This window comes from Corvus cornix, chromosome 3 (assembly GCF_000738735.6).
Source record: "Corvus cornix cornix isolate S_Up_H32 chromosome 3, ASM73873v5, whole genome shotgun sequence".
NCBI lineage: Eukaryota > Metazoa > Chordata > Aves > Passeriformes > Corvidae > Corvus > Corvus cornix.
This window is the reverse complement of record NC_047056.1, coordinates 39798383-39817229: the sequence shown is the minus strand read 5'-3', so window position 1 is coordinate 39817229 and position 18847 is coordinate 39798383. Positions and strand designations below refer to the sequence as shown.

Below are 18847 nucleotides of genomic sequence, written 5' to 3'. Positions count from 1 at the left end.
TTTTACTATTTTGGACATTAGGAGGAATTTCTTCACAGAGAGGGCAATTCAGCATCCCTCCCTATGTGCTTATTCCATAGGTACAAATATTCAACAGAATAAAGAGGTTAAAAGATGACTGCTTGCTTGAAATGTGTTTATGTGCTGCAGGACAGAGTTCCTTTTGCCCCTGGTCCATCCTTTTAGGCTGCAGTATGTAGCAGGAACCATTGCAAATGACCAAAGAAACTCCTTTTTTGTGCCGTGGGAAACTGAATCAATCTGCAGGAAATGTTGCAAGTGCTCTGCTCTGATTTTATTCTTAAGTGACCTTTGGGGGAACTTCAGCACATGTTGTACAGTCTGATTTCTTTGGAGATGAAGGGATGATCAGTGGTCAGGTCTTTTGTAGTTGAGTATTCAAGGCTTTCCAGGAGTCTTTTAGCAGCCAAAAATGGCACCAGACAAGTAATGTGCTCAATGGATGCTCTCTAGTGCAGCATGTGAAAGGGACAAGGGGGTGTTACTACTTTGTTCTTAGCAATTTTTTTCCTTCCACTTTTACTGATGCTACTGACGCTCCAGAGACCTGACGTCTTCTCAGCTGGCATTTGGGAGATTCCACCCTTTATGAAAATGTTCCATGTAGCTCTTGTTTGCCTGGGAGTTGGTGAACATGAAGCTTAAGTCTTGCTTGTATAAATCTGCAGATGAACAGAGAGGCAAATGGTCAGCCTTGTCCCAGAAATTTATGTGCAGGGAAGGAGTTTTCACTTGAGTGAAAGCTTGACTGAAATTTAGAAAAGGAAATAAAAAAAATTTGGGCAGATGATGCTGGTCTGGCACTGTAGCCAGCCTAATAATAGGTGGTATTTGTACTGTGGCAACCAGGAAGAGACATTTAAATGCAGATGGGAGCCTTGGGAATGCCTTTGAAGGAGAGAGGATTTTTTGCTGACTTTTATGTCAGTAGTATCTCTTTTGGCTGCTGGACAGGCAGAAAGTTATCTAGCTCAAGCTTTGAGTGAGCTTTGAGCTCAAGCTGTGTGCAAATGAATGCATGTGTTTTGGGATGATTACATTCAACTGAACACTGAAGTCATGAACCTAGCAGTGTGTTGGGCTAGTGACAGAAAATAATATTTCTCCATGCTTCTTCCCTTTTGTGCATCAAATGGGGCAATAGTACGTTCCTTTTTCACAAAGCTGTGGACACGTAAGCTATTGAAGTAAATGTAATTTACACACAATGCTCTTAAGAAATTTTCTTCTGTACTTGTGTATCTCCTGCTAGCGTAGGAGTTACCGTAACGCAGCAGGATATCGATGTGTCTAATCCCCCACTCTGCATCTGGCAGCAACCATTAGCTACCACTCAGGAGACAGGTAAAAATAGATGAAAAATCACGATACAAGTAGTCCAGTGCTTCCTTGCACAGGAGATAAAAATGCTTTTATTCTCTTGATGCAAGTTGAACCAACCTCCTTGCAATTTTCAGCCTAGCTAGTGTATCTGCAAATATTACTTCTGCTAAATTGTGAATGTGGTTAACTAATAATTTTTCCTAGGAAAAAAGTCTGTAACTACTTCTTGCTCTGATCAGATTTCTTGTGTGTCCTCAGAGACCAATTGCTTTGAACTTCTGTCCGCTCTTTTGTGTGTTTTTTTTTTTTTTGCTTTAATGTTCCATCCCCCCTTCCCTTCTATTTCTTTATTCTGCTCCTAATGAGGTATTTTTGGAAGTGGACTACTTCTGATTTTGTGGTATTCAGTCTTTTTCTGACCCAGTATCTTTAAGTGGATCATAGAGGGGCTTGGGGAGTGAAGCATGGATTTTTCTGCTACTCTATTCATGCAAAAGAATGTCAGTCTTGTCGTCCATTAGATGTTACCGTAATGAAAATGACTGGTCCCTTTGTAGTAACACAATTATTTCTAGCAATACATAATTAATCTTTTGTTTCAGATTCTTTTTCATTACAAATATGCCCATCTCTTATATGAGGAATTTAGTTTGCCAAATGCTTAGGAATCTGAAGCTTATGGACACACAAAAATGCTTTTTCTCACAAATGAAGATTATGGCAGAACACTCAATTAATGAAGAATGAAATCAGGTGTACATATTAATGAGGGACACCCTGTTATTATGAAATCTCTAGTCAAACATCATTCTGGAGACTTCAGTGGGATTACTTCAAGTAAATGCAGCAGGGGGAAAATTGCCAAAACCCTCATTTTCTTTTGAGCTGAGGTAAAAGATTTCTGCTTTTCGTTAGGTAGGGATAAGAAACATATGGAATACATGCTTTGGTTAGTCCAGTAAACTTGAATATTTAATTTGGGTCCAATTGATACATTGGTGCTGAACGAGTACAGTGAACAATACATGTCTCGTGCTTATAACAGAAGTATATATGCTAAAGCAATAACAAGATCTTATCAGTTGCTTTTCCCAGGTTTTAATTTATGTATGCTTAGAGTGACCAAAGAGATCTGGAAATAAACTTGTGGGTTTTGATGTCCCAGTTTGATAATAGATTAATAGGGAAGCCTGTAACTGTACGTCTCAAGAATTAAGTGAAGTTCTTGGAAAATAAGTAAAAACATTAGATCTGCATGCACATGTTTTTACTTGACTGCAGGTGCAATGACCCCAAACCTTGGAGTTTTCTCCCCTGGGATTATCTGGACATAAGTTCCCTGTTGTCACAGCCACTTTGCTCTTGCTCTCAGCCTGTGGCATCCAAGATTTGTATCTCAAAGGTTAAAATACAGTCACGTAAATTGGAGATAAACAGAGTTTTTAAAAATCAAGATGGCATGTGATATAATCATGTACAATCTTCATGTATCTTCTCTGGAGTCGTGTGTCTGATTGATAGAGGTCTCTGGGTTTTGTAAAGTAAGTGTGGTTTGTGCTCTGAAATTTGTTGTATTTGGTCCTGGCTCTGTCCTCACAGTTGTTGGTGCTATGAGGCTGTTTGAGAGCCTCTATATGTGAAGTTAAAGGTAGTAACACTGTCTCTCGTGCTGCTGGGGAAGAAGTAGAGACAGGACACAAGGGCCAGGAAGTATATTACAGCTACAGTACTGTAGCTTCTGACCTCAGTTATGCGTCTGTTATGTGACTGACATCACTCCCACTATGCTTTTTTGGTGAGCAGTGAGTAAAGGCAGTAATCTAGATATTTAATTGCTCAATCTGTAAAGCAGATGAAACTGCATAATTGGTGTTACAAGTTGTTGCTTAATTGTTGTCACAGATGTCAAAAAAAGTGTTCATATTCTGACACAGAATTAAAAGACTGAGTTCTTGCAGCAGTATCTGAGTGCATGGCTCTGTTTGTGAATCTGTTTGTTGTCTGATTTTTTGGGTTTTTTTCTTTATTATGGTTAGTGAATTTGATTTTCCTAACCATGTTTAGCATTTGGACTTACAGGGAAGCTTATTCATGTTAAATAGAGTTTGGGGGACCTGAGTTGGGACTGGAGGAGGAACATTTCTCAAGTGTTCCTTTGTAGACTGGCAGAAGAATTTTTATTGTTAACTAAAACTTGTTCTGAATTTGTACAGCACTGCTTATATGGAAGCAAACTATGGCATTTTGAGCATGGAATAGAAGAAAAATGCACCCTGCATATTGACTATTCATTTCAAAATTGTTCTTTGAAGAGCAGTGGTTTATTTAACAGTAAAACGTTTTCGACCTGGATGAAATTGTCTGAACTAGTTAAAAATGCATATTTTGTCCTAAATTTGAGGAGAATTCAAATCAACATCTGCATAAATCATGGTCTCTGCAGCTGGGCATGTGGTGTATTTTCATGTTTGTTATAGTAAGGTTTGTAGTATCTTTTGAGATCTGAAGGAGGAGGAAAGGGCATGTGAATAAACAGACTTTACTACAGGCTTCATAGTACAGAGCTAAAATAGAGGAAGTGATAGATAATTCTTTCTAAGACTGGAATAATACCGGGCTTTGTAAACCTTAGATATCCTTCTGTTAGCTGCACTTTCTATCACGATGCCCACATTCTAAATCGTGGCTATAAACTGGCTGATGCTCCTGTTGCCTCTGCAGCCCGGTCCGGCCTTGGCGCCGCTCTCGCCTCTGGGGCGCTGCGGGCGGGGCCGGGCCGGGGGGGCCGCGCTGCCGTTGCCATAGCAGCGCCCGCCGCCGCCGCAGCATCCTCCGCAGCAACTTTCCCCCCGGATTAAACGCGAGCCAAGGCGCTCGCGGCGGCCGAGAGGGACGGGACGGGTGGGCGGGGGTCCGTCGCCGGCTGCGGAGCGGCGGCCGCCGCCTTGTCCTGCCCCCCGCGCCTGCGGAGCGCCCGCGCCCCGCCTGCGGCTCCCCTGGGGGCAGCGCGGAGCCATTTTGGCGAGCGGGTGGGCGGAGGGTCCCGGTCCCACTCGGCGCGGTGTCCCGTCTGCCACTGACACCTCCCCTTCTCCGCTCCCGCTCTCACCGGCGGCCGACGCGCGCTCCTTCTGCTTGATCCCGTCCTCACGCAGGAATCGCCCAGCATGCCGATCGCCCACTTGCTGGAGCTATGGAAAGGGATAGAGGTGGAGCCCATGGAGACGGAGGTGAGCGGCAGCGGGGGCGTGCGGCCGCAGCGGTGCTGCCGGACCCCTTTCCCGCCGGGGGGACCACCTCGGTGGCGCTCCAGACCTCACGAAATGGGATGTCATGAGCATCCCTCGCCCGCTGTGCTCGCTGCTGAGGGCGGGGAGCCAGGCGAGGCTCGGGAACCTGTTGCCTCACACGGCGAGCGGTTTGGAGCGGCGGCCGCGGAGCCCGGGCGGTGCGGGATGTCCCGCCCTGACCGGTCCTGTCCTCCCGCCCGCGCCGCACCGGGCTCGGGTCAGAACCGTGCCCCGGGGGACTGGGGTGGCTGGAAAGGAAAGAGCATATACCACAGATGGAAACCCGCAAAGCGGGCTGAGTCGGACTCAGGCTCACATTTAAACATGAAATATGTGATCTGTGATTTGAGGCTCGAATAGGTCCGTGTACCTCACTTGGGTTCTGATTACCCATTTGCCCATTACCTCTTAGCACAAGACCGTGCTTTCTGGATCGAACTGGAAACCCGATACTGTGATAATTAGCTGGCTGCTGTGTTGTGTGTGCTCACCACTTGTCTTGTAGTGTTTTCTTTACCTTCAATCCAAGGTTATCTTGTGTCAAGAGAGGCACCATTCAAGTTCAAGAGGTGTTTGGACAGTGCTCTCAGTCACATGGTGTGATTCTTGGGGATGTCCTGTGCAGGAGTTGGACACTGTGATCCTTGTGGGTACCTTCCAGCTTGGGTTATTCTACGATTTAATGATTTTTGTACTGTAATGGGACAAGGTAGATTCCTGAGTATTTCTGGGACAGTTGAGTAGTGCAAAAAACCCAAAGTATTTCAGGTCAATTGTTTGCAGCACAGGAAACACATTTGTAACGAACAGGTGGTAGAAATAGACGAGTGAAACTTGTGAGGTGTGGGGGGTTTGTGTTTATTTTTTAACACCCTTATACCCTTGTTTGATTGAAGTACTGTAACAGGGCTTTGGTGAGAAGGACAGAGGGGAGTGTAATTGAGCCAGACAGGTTATGGAGAACACTTGAGTCAAAAGGGGTTGCTGAACAGCAGGAAAGGTTTCATGCAAGGTGTTAGGTTGTACATGTAAACAATACAACAGAAGTGATAATGTGATAGATTATACCAGCACAGCTCATTCTGGAGTCCCTAGGTTAAAAACAAGCTGTGAGGGGCTTGCAGAGGTTTAAATAATGTAATTCACTTCTGAATACTGTCACTTGTTCCACTTTGTGGGATGCAAGGAACCTGAGTGCTAATGCACAGGTTGTAGCTGGGAAACTGTGTATTGTTCCTGATTTTGTTTGAGAAGTCAGCTGACACCTTGTTAAATCCCTTGCACAGTGAGAAGACTTGTATAACTATACTTATGATGAACAGTTTTCTGCTGAACATCATAAAAATGAAAGTCTACCTTTCCACTGACTGGTATTCAAAGTGCATATACATGCCTGTTTTTTTTCTTCCTCCTTCCCTTCTTCCTAAAATCAGTTTCTTTTGTGTGTGTGTGATGTTTCTCTTTCTAGCCCAGACAGAAAGCACTTCAGTTATTGCTGCTTCTGCTGTCATTTTCTGGGAAAATCTCCTCTGGATCATAGGGTAAATCCTGCACTAAAGCCCAATGTACATTGCCTGGGAAAACATCTTAATATTGTCACCTCTTTTGCTGGTAGAGGACTATTTACACCTCTATTTCAGAAGAAATTATGAGGATCTCCTTACCAAGTGTGACTGACCCATTGCAATGGTAGTTAATCAGATGTGTGGGTTTGTAGCTTTTGGTAGCACATTTTTTTTAATTTCCTGCTTTCAAGAATAGCGTAGCTGAGCTACCCTCTTCTATCACTTGCTGAGATTTCACTTACCAAAAGTTTAGAGGGTTAAAGAATTACAGGCATAAACTCACGCAGTTTAGATGAGAACAACAGATAAAGCTCCATTTATTGGCTCTATTTATTGCTGTTTCTAAGCACAATAAAGATATGCTATAACTTCAGACCATTTTAGATTGTGCTGTAGATAGAATTACTAAAGTAGTGTTTGCTCAAATCTAGTAAAAGCACATAGAAATTAATTTCATCTCTTGTGGGCTCTTGTCCATGAAGACATTTTTAAACAGCAGAAACATTTACTCTTTAATGAGCTGAATGCAGCTTAAACACTGGTGGTTGTACTGATTCAAGGGAGCTGTCATGGTCTCTGAATCTGTGTGGGATAAAATGTTTTCATGATTGTCTCTAAGTTGTTCTTTTTCACGGAAGCTTTTCACAGATAGCAGACAAGGAGGGAGACAGTATAATTCTTTGATGCATATGGACCTCTTTCTCCTTCCCTTCCTTAATGCCAAAAAACCTTTTAAAACAGAGGCATTTATGAGTGCCTGCGCATGACTCAGGTGAATGACTTGCAGATACTAAAGACAGCTTTTACAGTAAATCAATCGCTTGATTAGGAAGAGTGCATCGAGGGCAAGTTCCATATTATGTTTGTGTAAAGGGAGATTAGAGTGAAATACTGCTGCTTTCACCTGTTGACTCAGGAGGTCATTAATTGTGTTTGACAAGTAAGCAAGAAAATTGGGATATTTGCTGTTCTAGAATTTCTTTGAGAGTAAGCAAAGTTATTGATCCCACTCAAGCTGGATGGATAGGATAGTGAATTACAACCTTGGGAATATTTTTCCTGAGAAAAGGTTGTGTGATCAAGATGTATGTCATCTTTCTACCTATTTTCCAAAGGGTTCATCACTTAATGGATTTTAGGTGAGCACAACATTTAAATGGAAGCTGAAATGTTTAGAAAATTTGGTCCTATATATACACACGTATATTCTCTCTTCTCAGCAAGAAATGCTGTTCCATTTCTCTAGTTTTTTTCAGTAATAATCTTTTGCTCTTTATCCATTCTATGACAAATTTGGCTTTAAGTATTCATCAGCAATTTCAATAGTTCTTTAATCCTGCTTTCTTCTTTTAACATTTTATATATCTTGGAGAAAGCAGGTCCCCATGGATTCAAAGGTTAATTTACCTGTGTAAAGTGTGAAGAATCGAAGAAGCCTGCTATAGTAGTATAAATTGAGAGCAAATTAAATGTCTAAAACTAAATTGACTGTATTTTGTGCTAGGTCTTGGATTAGAATTGTCTTTCTTGGTAACGTATATTTACAGGATTTTTTCCTCCTTTCTCTTCTCTGTTCACTAGAGTGTGGTGGAAGATGTTGCCCTGGATGAAGAACCTGTAAAAGAGGTAAATCAGCTTATTCATGGATCACACAAATGCTAACAAATTATAATATCACCTTCTATCTTCATGAAACAAAATGTCTCTGGTACATATTTTCCACATGCTTCTAGCTGTGAAGATGCAAAGCCAACCCATTTTTTGTCTCTTATTACAAGGTCAAGTGAGGAATAAAAAGATGTGTTCAACTAGAGGCTAGGGAATTTTATTTTACAGATATTGCCTGTGCAAGAAAGAGCACACAACATCTTGAGGTATATAGTTTTTCCTGCAGAGAAGATTTTGTAATGACCTTAAAAAGAGTAGCTATCATATTAACAAGGTTTCTGTATTGTAAATTGTGCATAAGTTAATTCCACATACTATTAAGTTGAAATCATTACCGCTTGTTCCCTTGGCTGGCTCTTCACCAGAGCAAGACTGAGCTAACCCTTTGCTTCAAGTTAATCTGTTGTTTATATTATTGTAGCACTGTACTATTGTGCTAATTAAAAAAAAATAAAAAACAACAAACAAAAAAGCCAAATCCAAACCTACAGGAAAAGGTAAGTCTTGCCTCAAAGTGTTTAGATGCCAAATAAGTGATATGAAGATATAAAGCAGGTAAGATCAAATCGTCATTCACTATTACGATGAGTTGAGGGCAAAGCTTGACACTGGTCCCAGGTGTCAGTGCAATGTGCTTCTGGTTTGTGTAGAGTGAACCAAGTGTGCTTGATAGATCATTGGCCGTTTGCTGATGTCAAAAAGCAAAGCAGACTGAATCCCTTCAGGATTAGTGGGAGGCTGCAAAGATGCATGTCTAAGTAGCCACCTTTTGAAGATCAGCTTCCTGGTATCTCTTACTCCTTGAGATATAATGCTTGCCTTTGATGTCTAGTTTTCTGTGCAAGAATGGGTTTCTGTTAATTTTTACTATGTTAAAGGCATAGTTTAACCCCCTAATCATAGGAAGGAAGAGGAAATCTTAGCTTTGATCTCTGAAATGAGTGCAACTTCCAAATGGATTTTTTTCCCCCTTTCATTACCATTTCTTAAAAAGAAGAGTAAATTACTCTTTAAAAAGCTTGAGGAAGAAATTAAGTGCAGGTAGCCTGGCTCATCGCTTTCTTTGAGGATCTGGCTGAAGATAAAATTTCTGGTTTGTGGGTTTTGGGAGGACTTTTTTTGTGAATATGGCCTCCATTTCCCAAATTAATTTAAACCTAGTTAATGTTCATTGGGGATGCTTCTTATAATTTTCAGTTTTTAAATTTTGCAGGAAAAAAGGGCATGTAATGACTGCTTGGGTAGAAACCTTAATCCTGTGTTCTCATTTTCTGATGTAAGCATTGCAGTGTGCAATTTAATATCTGTAATGGTGTTTCTTTCTGTATGTCTACTCCTGCCTCAGCAGGACACTTGCAGTATCTGTATGATAAGTGGCAGCATGTATTTGTCTGATTGAAAAGCCTGCTGCACTTGTGCTTTATAAAACACATACACAGTGACCACTAACAAATTATTGACAGTGGAATACCACTATCCAGTGCAGAAGTAACCCCCCTTTCACTTAACTTTCCATGTGCCTTCACTATACAGTACTACAGAAAAATACAATAAGAAAATCTGACTTTTTCTCCCTTACTCTGCTGCTGCCATGCTATTTCAGCCCTTTGCTGGCTGAGCCTGTAAGCCTCTTCCATTTCTATGAAGCTTCTGTCCTGCTGTAGCGGTATTTCAAGAAAGGACAGTCTACTCTTCAGGTGACTGGTAGCTGTACTGTGCCCAACCCCAAAATTTGGTGTTGTTTTTTTTTTGTTTTGTTTTTGAGACATTGAAGCGTGTCTTAAGGAGTGAATTTAAATCATATAATGCAATGGTTCATACCTGCTTAAAGGATGTTCTTGTAAATAACCTGCCTTAGGCTATGCTGGCCTCCTGCTGTTTCTCCCATGCTGTGTATAGTATGGACAAATGAGATAGAGGTAAAATGCATTATAAAAACTGCCCTTCCCCTTTCTTTTCTGAGATCTGATTCTCCTGTTGATGGATAAATTCTTTAAATGTCTTGGGGGCATAACTTAATGGGATTGTTGGATACAACAAGTTTTCCTGAGACACATCTTGGCCCTAGAGCACTGTGTCAGCTCTGCTCTAGAATTGTCACCCAGATTACTCAAGGTTGCTATCATGAGGGCTTTTTCCTAGGAGGAGGAACATCCCACAGATCCTGTTTGTCCTGCCACAAAAGCAAGCAGATTAGTGGATGGAAATTTCCTTAAGAGGCTTTTATACTCCTACAGCAGTTCTTGCTTAGACTTGTACAGTTTTTCCTTAAGAGGTGCTTTTTGACAAAAAGGGCTTTTCTTGATAGAGAAGGATAAGTCTGACCATATGTGTTGGTTAGAGACCCTGACATACTTTAGGATGATGTGTCTTGTGGTCTAGTCTAGGTCAAAGTGTTGACATTCTATCTAAACTTCCTTGAAGATGCAGCTGTCAGAAAAACTCTTTACCACATTTTTCTAAAATAATGAGAGTATATGCAAAACAGCTCCCAGTACTTTGAAATTACAGCATTCAGAAGCTGTCTTGTAATATTGCTTTGAGCTGCTTTACCCTTTCAAGGGGATTTGTATGCTCTAGTTCAAGCATTGCATGGGGCTCTTGGGGAAAGTAGAGGACATATGCAGTTGAAATGCTGATACACAATCAGAACTGCATGGCAGAACTGAAAATGGCAGTATCTAGGCTTACTGTTAACTCCTGTGCAGTTTCCAAAGACATGTAACTTCTGCTGATACTTTGTGCTGATCACAATCCTCTGGGTAGTGTGGTTCAGTTTGTGATTCATCTCACTGTTTGCTTACCTGCTTCAATCAGTGCTTCATCTGTTTGCCTGAGATGATGTGGGAGACAGTCAAAAGTCTTACTTGAAGCCTGCACCTGCATCCTTCAAAATGGTGAAGGCTGCGTTTAAGCAGTTTTCCTCTTCATATATCTATGGTGACTACAGCAAATAATTTTTTTGTTGTTCAAATGCTTGTGAATTCTTTCCAGAGGGATTTGATTCATCACCCTTCCACATATTGAGGTGAGGCTGACTGGCTTGCAATTTGCTGGATCTTTCTTCTTGAAGAGAGGAACTACATGCTTTCTCACACCTCTCAAGAAGTTTTCCCAATTGCCATGAGTCTTCAGAGTACTGGGAGTGGCCACACAATGATATTGGCCAGTTCCCTCAGCACTCATGGGTATATGTCATCAAGTCCCACATTCTTTTTGCAGGCTATGTTGTGTTTGTTTAAATGCCCCCTAACCTGACCCTCCTCCACTGAAGCCAAATCCTTCTTCCCACCTGTTTCAGGGGCTTTGGAATCCTAAAGGCTCAGAATTACCAGTAAAGACCAAGGCAAAGAAAGCACTGGTACCTTGGCTTTCTTGTATCCTTTGTCACCACCTCTCCTTCCCCACTCAGGAGCAGGACCAAAGGTATTCCTTTTACTGCTGCTAAAACTGTAGCAGTCCTTCTTGTTACTCTCGGTCCGTCACCAGCTTCGATTGTATGTGGGCTTTGGCTTTCCTGACACCATCACTTCATGCTTAATAGTCTTCATGCTCCTCCTGGGCACCTCTGTTTCCTCCATTTATAGATGCTTTTCTTTGCTGTCCGAGGTTTTTTTCCTCCTTTTTCATTCATGCAGGCCTTTGACTGCCTTTGTGTGATTTTTTTTTTTTTTTTTTGTTGGTCAGAGTGGCCAAATCCTGAGATAGGAGAAAGGTGATCCTTGAAAATTATTCAGCTGTCCTGGACTCCTCTTTCTTCCAGGGTCATCTGCCATGGGATTCATCCAAGCAGGTGCCTGAAGAGAACAAAATCTGCTCTGATGAAGTCTACAGTTGGGATCTTGACTTTTGCTTTGCTCTTTTGTCTCAGGATCTTGAGTTTCTTCTCATGATAACTGCAAGAAAAACGGCTCTTGAACTTCAGTCTTGAGCAGTTCTTTCTTTGTTGGGATCAGCTTCAGCAGAACAACTTTCCTTGTTGGCTTGTAGATCCCCTGTATCAAGAATTCATCAGTGCAGCAATCTCTTGCATTGCTTTTGACTTTCAGAAGATACCAGAGAGGATAAAGTGGATTCTTTGAGGATTAAGGTCTGTGCATATAAGGTTTCTTCCTGTTTTCTGAAGAAGGCCTCTGCTTCTTCCTGGACAGGTTGTCTACAGTAGGTGCCTGCCACAGTGCTGAGGCACATCTGTGCTACTGTAATGTTGAACCACCAGTAGCAGCCTCTCTTTTGAAGGGGCTGGAATCGTATTTAGCTACAGAGACAATAGGGAATGTTTCTTGGGATTTGTTTGTTGGGATTTTCACTAGGATTATGTCAAAACAGCTTAACCAGTGCACACAAACACTAGAGTTGCTGGTATATCTATTTCTCCCACAAAAAACCCCAGCAGTGAGCTTAAGGCAGGTCAGAACATTCTGATTTGCAATTGAAAGAGTTGCTTTTGTTGCAAAGTTGGAGACATGGTGGATTTTTTCCAGTAATATCTAGTGAACTTTTCCTTGTGTATCCCACTTCAATTAATTAAAAGTCTCAATACACCTGGTATGGAGTGTTCAATCCATTGTAAAACTAAATGTATGTTGGGGATCATTTTTAATAGAAATAATAAATGCGTAGTGAAGGAAAGTATCTACATCTCAGTGGCTGAGCTTGTAGGTCACAGGTTAGCATGTGTATTGAGGTCCTTCAAACAGAATAACTTTAGTTTTCCACTGCTTTGTGAGTTGTGTGTTGTCAGGAATGATCACAGAACACAAGCCGTTTCTTGGTGTATATGTCTACGCATATATACACACACACAAGAAGTCTGTACCTTATTAAAAAGCTTGGGCTATAGGAGGAGCTTTTCCTTTGACGGAAAAACAAATAGGAAGCTTATCATCGAATGAGCGGTATGGCACAAAGTGTAGAGAAGTACAATTTTGTAATATGATGTAAAAACTTTTGAGGAGGGAAGCCTGGTTCAGGTTGCTAGATGACAGCAACATGTTTGAACATACTGGGTTTTTTTCTTCCTCCAAAACACCAAGCAACCAAACCCAACAACAACCAAACACTCAGAATTAAGGAACCTTGTTTAAGAAAAAGGTTCTAAGTAATGAATTTTTTTTTTTTTTTTTTTTTGTATCAAGTAATGCTTTGTAATCACAGTATGTAAGTAATTCTAAGTTCAGATATTGTGCTACACACCTTTCTAAAAGAAAGATTTGTAGGCATCTATCTGGGATGACTTTTGTCTCTCTGTAGAAGTAGATGCTGAGTGAACTCAAATCAAGCCCTTACTGGAAAATTATGACCTTGTATAGATTCTTACAAAATTACACTGGTGATGTATTTAAGAAACAAATTATTTCTCCTTTCCATAGTTCTTTGAGCACGTGGTGTAGGCAGTGTAAGCTGTTCTACTTAAAATTTTTCATTTAAAAAAATAATCTCTATTATTTAGCTCTTATGAAGGATTTGGTAGGTAATAACTTTGTAAATTGATTTTTAAAAACTGTTTTAATTCCCAAAATATATTAATCTACAGTGCCTATAGTCTAACACTTTTTAGAAGAGTAAATAACTGTGATTTGTTTTGGAATGAAGCTGATCAGGCAACCAACAGAATGTTGGTTTCTATTTAACTCCATGAAAAGTAGTGTATAAAAATGTGTGTCCTTGGTAACAATGAAAAGGTTTTTTGTCACTGACTTTGTGTGGCTAAAATGTGAGAGGGGGCAGCTGGGGTCATGGAATGAATGAAATGTCTCCTCCTTCTCTTGCACCCCAGAGCATGTCTTCAGAATCCCAGCAATGAAGGGGAAGCTGGCAGGACAATAGCTGAGCTACCCTTACTGAAATAGAATTTTGTTACTTCTGATTCTTTGTAAATTGATTTCTTATTGTCACTGTCCTCATCAACTGAATTAAGACAGACATAGGGGAGATATCAATATAAAAGGAAAACATTTTTTTCACTTTTTTTTCTTTCCCCTCCCCCTTGTACGTTTCATACAGCAAATAGAGACAGAAAACTTCAAATTTTGCGGGGTAAGCAGTGTGCAGGGAAACTTATAGTCTGAAAGACTTCTGATATTTGAACTTAAACATACAAGTTTACCATCATATATATTTATATATATGATATCCCATTCATGTTACCCTTCAGTTCTAGCTGTTTTTATTGCACAGCCTCTTGTTATTTTTTGAATTACTGCTCTCAGACAGTGTGCTGTTGTGGCTCAGGTGCATTAGAGAGAAGATAACAGCACTTTAAAAGCACTTCTTCAAAAGTCTGTGAACTCTTTTCACGGTTTTTCAACCCTTCTGGCTTTCTGCAGCCATTGCTAAATGCTGCTATCTGTGGTGAGTGGCAACCTGCATTGAAGCTATTCTCTCTGTGGCCAAAGGGTGACAGATACTGTTTCTCAGAAATGTTAGTCTTTCAGAACCAAAAATGAACTATGTCTCCATATCCCTTGAGACCCTAAATGAGAAGATGATGGATTTTCAGCTTGTAGAGAAAGTTCCTGATAATTATAGTTGGCAGCAGAGCTTCCCTTGAGATAATAGCTGATGCTCCCTCCTACTGAAGTGTCACTTTTACACGTGTTGGCCCTGATCTTCTTGATCTTCTTCAATTCTTTATTGAATCAGGACCTTGGTGTGGTGGTTATTTCACCTCTGTTCCTGGTACTCCAGGAAGCACTGATGCAGTGGGGTGATGCTACCTGCAGAGTTCAAGGATGATGCATGGGGGAGTGTGGCTTTTGTTGGTGTGTTTTCAGTTTGCAGTGTTTAGCGATTGAACAAACAGCCAACCAACCAAGTGTTTTTTTCCTAATTGGACACTAAAGTGTCCAACTCCGATTTAATCAATTAGACAGGTACTTGGGTACACAAGTATATTGTGTTTGGAAGCTTTTAAAATAAACCTTGCAGACTGCACTGCAGTGGTCACAACTGAGCAAATATCATGCTGAACAGGGAAAAAACGTTCTGACAGTATTTTCAAGATGTAAAATGCCTCACGGAATTAGGCCCCTTGATTTTGAACAAGGGTTATTACTTAAGACAAATGAAAGTTCATCTGGGGAAAACCATTCCCTAATGAAAATAATCTTGTACCATAATGGCAGCTGGTGCCCAAGAGTGTGCTGGCTGTGAGTGAATTGTGTCATCAGGAGAGATGAGTCACTTGACAGTCCCTGGAGTCAAGGATAAATTGCTTCTGTGATGAGTATGGTGTGTTATTTAAAGTGGAAACAAACTACAGTTTACACACAGATGGTTACAACTCTAGGGTGAGAAAATCCATTTTTCTTCATTACAATGAAGTGGAAGTCAATTGTTTTACTTTTTTTCCTACTAGATTGCTCTAATTTTCTTGCTCACACTGTGGTTTGTTCTCTCCTTAGAACATAGTGTTTTGTGTTGAAATGAGAGTTCTTTCTTTGAATCTTCTTCTCTCCTTTCCTGCTACTTCCAAGGTTTATAAATAACTTTCGCCAAAGGAAAAGTAATGTGACAAAGAAGCAAGACAAGCACTGTTATTTTGGAAGAAAGTCTTCTTCTGGTAGCTATGTGCTTCATGGTGCAATTTATTTTTTTCAAGACTTGACTAGTTTTCCCTGCTGACTTGAAAGGGAGCTTTTGGTAATGAATTAGTCTGGCTGCATTTTGAGCAAATGAGTTACACTTGCAGAAGTTCTGTGTTTATAGAATGTGTGATCAGCACATGGGCATGTTTATGGCACTCAGGGTTTCACAAAGATTATATTGACATTTACAAGTGGCATATGAAATACTCAGAGCAGCAACAAAAACAACACTGCATAAGTTCTAGAAGTCAAGAAGGAAGGCAAATTATCTCTTCTTAAGCGCCCACATGCTTAAAACTACCAGATGCTTTGTCTCATCCGGCCAATTATTTCTGAGAGGTGGCCAGAAAAGTCATGCTGCGTGTCACCTCTGTGGAAGAGGTTTGCTTCAACACCAGGGAAGTGTGGGGCTGAATATAGAGACCTGATGTCTAGGGCTGCAGGTGGGTGTTTTTACAATATTGTGTCTGTGAAGTTAACTGCAAGTTCCCAGTTGTTCAAAACTTTGATCCAGCATCTATGTAGAATTCCTGAATTCTACATAGAATTCTAAGTTTCTTGAAGCGTAGGTATCATGATCAAATGACCTCTTTGTAATTAGGCAAGGTAGAAACCTGAGGTCTTCTAAACATTTCAATTTTGGATGTGAGAAGCTTAGTAAATGACAAATTCTACCCCTGCTCAGACCTGTTTCATCAAAAGTGGATGTGGATTTCCTGTTTACTATTTTAGTCTTTATTTTGTATGTGTTTTCTCCCCTTTTTAATTGTGTGAGGTCAGTAATTAGAGTGATTGCTAGGCTTGTTTAGTCTGGTCTAGAATTAGTCTTTCTGATGACAAACTTTAAACAAAAGAAAAAGAGAGGGAATGCATATGGGTACTAACTGGCATTCACATATATGATGGATGATTGAAGCACAGTCTGTCCCTTTCATGGGTATCTTTTGTTATTTGGGATGGTTTGGGTTTTAAGTGTGCAGATTAGGCATATTTATTCATATTTAGCACTTGAACAAGTAGTCTGACCCTTGTGTACACTAGCAACCACTGTTCTCACCTCCAGTAATCAGTAACGGAGTGGTCCTCAGTATTTACTAATCTAAAACTCTATCTCTTCAGTCCAATTCTCAATTTCAACTGTGGTGAAAAGGTAATACTAGTATATGCTTAGCAATAGCTCTTATGGAAGCAAACATTCCAAACAGAACAACGAGCAGCATGGTACTGTTAATGCTGATATACTCTTGCACATGAGACCTGTCATTTGAGTGGGTTGCTTCCTGGTTTGTGCTATTAATCATGCATGTTTAGTTGGTATCATCTCCTGCATTTCCCTATAAAAAGTTTTCTATTATGATGAACAGTCTCTCAAGACTTTTTGTACAGTATATATTACAGCAGCTTTTAACGTGATTTGCTTTATTTCTTTTTTAAGAAAGCTAAGGGTTGTGAGTCACCCTTCCTATAAAGGAAGCTGTTACAACAGAATTAAACTGCATAAGTAGTGTTATGGTTATGTCAGTGAGCCTCCTCCAAGTGTCTGTCATCTGAAAACTGTTTCTGAAATCCTGCTTGAAATGCTGCAGCAGTGGTCTTAAAGGCTACTCTGAGCACTCTGCACAGCTGAATAGGGAGGACATGGTGAGGGGGGTGTATTATATTTATTTATCTATTTATGATTTTGGTTAAAAAAGTCTTTGAAATGCTTGGTCCCTTCGTCTCTTTTCAAGTCATTTTGTGAGGCTCCTTAGAAGGGGGAAGAGTAGTGGTAGAAGGAAGGCTAAGTTCTGTTCCAAAAATCAAAGCTAGAGCAAGGTGATACTTAGTGATTCCCGGCTTCCTCACTGCAGTATTCCTGACTGTACCTGAAACAACGGGCCTCTGAGGTGAGGTCTGTTTAGAGCCTGTCCTGCAGCAGAACTGCAGAGAAGCTGTTTGCAGAGGTGGAGATGAGGGGTTTTCTCCAGAGGGAAGTTCTCCTAGGGCAGCATCCTTTTGGCTGTTCTGCTTGTCAGAAGGAGCCTTGGTTCCTTGGCCCTGTGGGTGCCAAGCAAGGTCAGGGCCCTATCCCAGCAGGGCTGTGTGCTAGGTAGGTTGATTCACACAGGTGTTCTTGGGAGTTCCTTCTCAAGCAACTGTCTGGGTTCTCCACAGATGCCTGAAGTGATCTCTTGTACTGTTAGCAGTGAAATACTTGAAGAAAATGACAAATCTGTATGCCTAAGCCTGGTATGTATAATGCTGTTAACTTTCAGGAGAAAATTGAAGAATTACTCATTTCTTTGAAATTTGCTAGGGGTGATGTAGATTAGATGCACAGGACACATCTGACCCAAAGAATTGAGTCACAAGATCTGTTGGGGTAGGAGATTTGTGTTGTGTGTCTGGATTTATTTCTATACCTGATTGGTTATCTTGAATTGCCTTTTGTCAGTTTTCCTAGCCTGGTATAAGCACACCTCAGGGAGGGGAAGGTAGCCCTGAAGCTTCAGAGTATGCGTCTGGTTTCACAGAGACTTCTTCTGGAAATGGCGTATGAGAAGCAATCTTATTGCTGATATTAATGTGTTTCTGTGAATGACAGGCTTGTTGAAAGGGAGATTAACATAGCTCACAGATCTGAATAGTATTTGTCAGTTTGCAGTGTGTAGTTTGTTTACTTCTGTAAACAGACAAGTGATCAAATCCCATAAATATCTGATTCCAGTCTCCAACAAATATTTAAGCAGTAAAGCACAATGCTAAATAAATATGACTTGATATCCAGGCTCGATGCATGTCTTGTACATGATGTTATTGTGGATGTAAAGGTGAATGAAAAGGTGTAAGAAGGTGACAGCCTTTCCTTTCTTACATACTTGTTTGATTCAGGCTTGGTTTAGGGTTGCATAAAGAGTTTTGCTGTCTGATAGCTCGGTGCTGGTAGCCATGGTGAGGAGTTCAGCATTGTTCAGATTAAAAGTGTGGGAATGGTAAAGGATTAATCTTTCCTTCTACAAGGTAGGTGTGGCCACCTGAAGCCTCAAATGCATTAGTGGGACAGATCCTGAAAGTCAGTACAGCCTCTGCCACAAACATCTCTCTTAGCCACCTGTTTAACACCAGTGCCCGTTAGGACAAGGGAGGGCAGTAACTGCATCTGGCAGGATGTTTCTTAATGGTTTCAACTTGACCAAGGAAGCAAATCCAAGCATGCCTGTGAAAAACCTTATCTACTGCTGTTCGTGAGGACCTCTGATGATCTTGTACCTTTGTTCTGCAGAATATATGCCCTCAGTTGTACAACTTTCTGCTGGTTGAAATGGTAATAGTGAGATCCCGACTGTGTGACGATTGTTTGTCTGTGTCCCCTTGTCTAACATGGTAAGCTAGTCATCCTGGAGGTCAGGAT

At 40.9% G+C, this 18847-nt stretch overlaps 1 protein-coding gene across 1 annotated transcript in view; it reads left to right on the top strand.

Moving 5' to 3' along the window:
• Positions 1-4440: 4440 nt before the first annotated feature.
• Positions 4441-18847, top strand: part of RPS6KA2 (ribosomal protein S6 kinase A2) — a 283173-nt gene continuing 268766 nt past the window's right edge. Inside the window, exons 1-2 of the mRNA XM_039569566.1 lie at positions 4441-4574; positions 7781-7825. Coding sequence (XP_039425500.1) covers positions 4512-4574; positions 7781-7825 — 108 coding nt within the window. The 5' untranslated portion in view covers positions 4441-4511. The remainder of the gene's footprint in view (positions 4575-7780; positions 7826-18847) is intronic.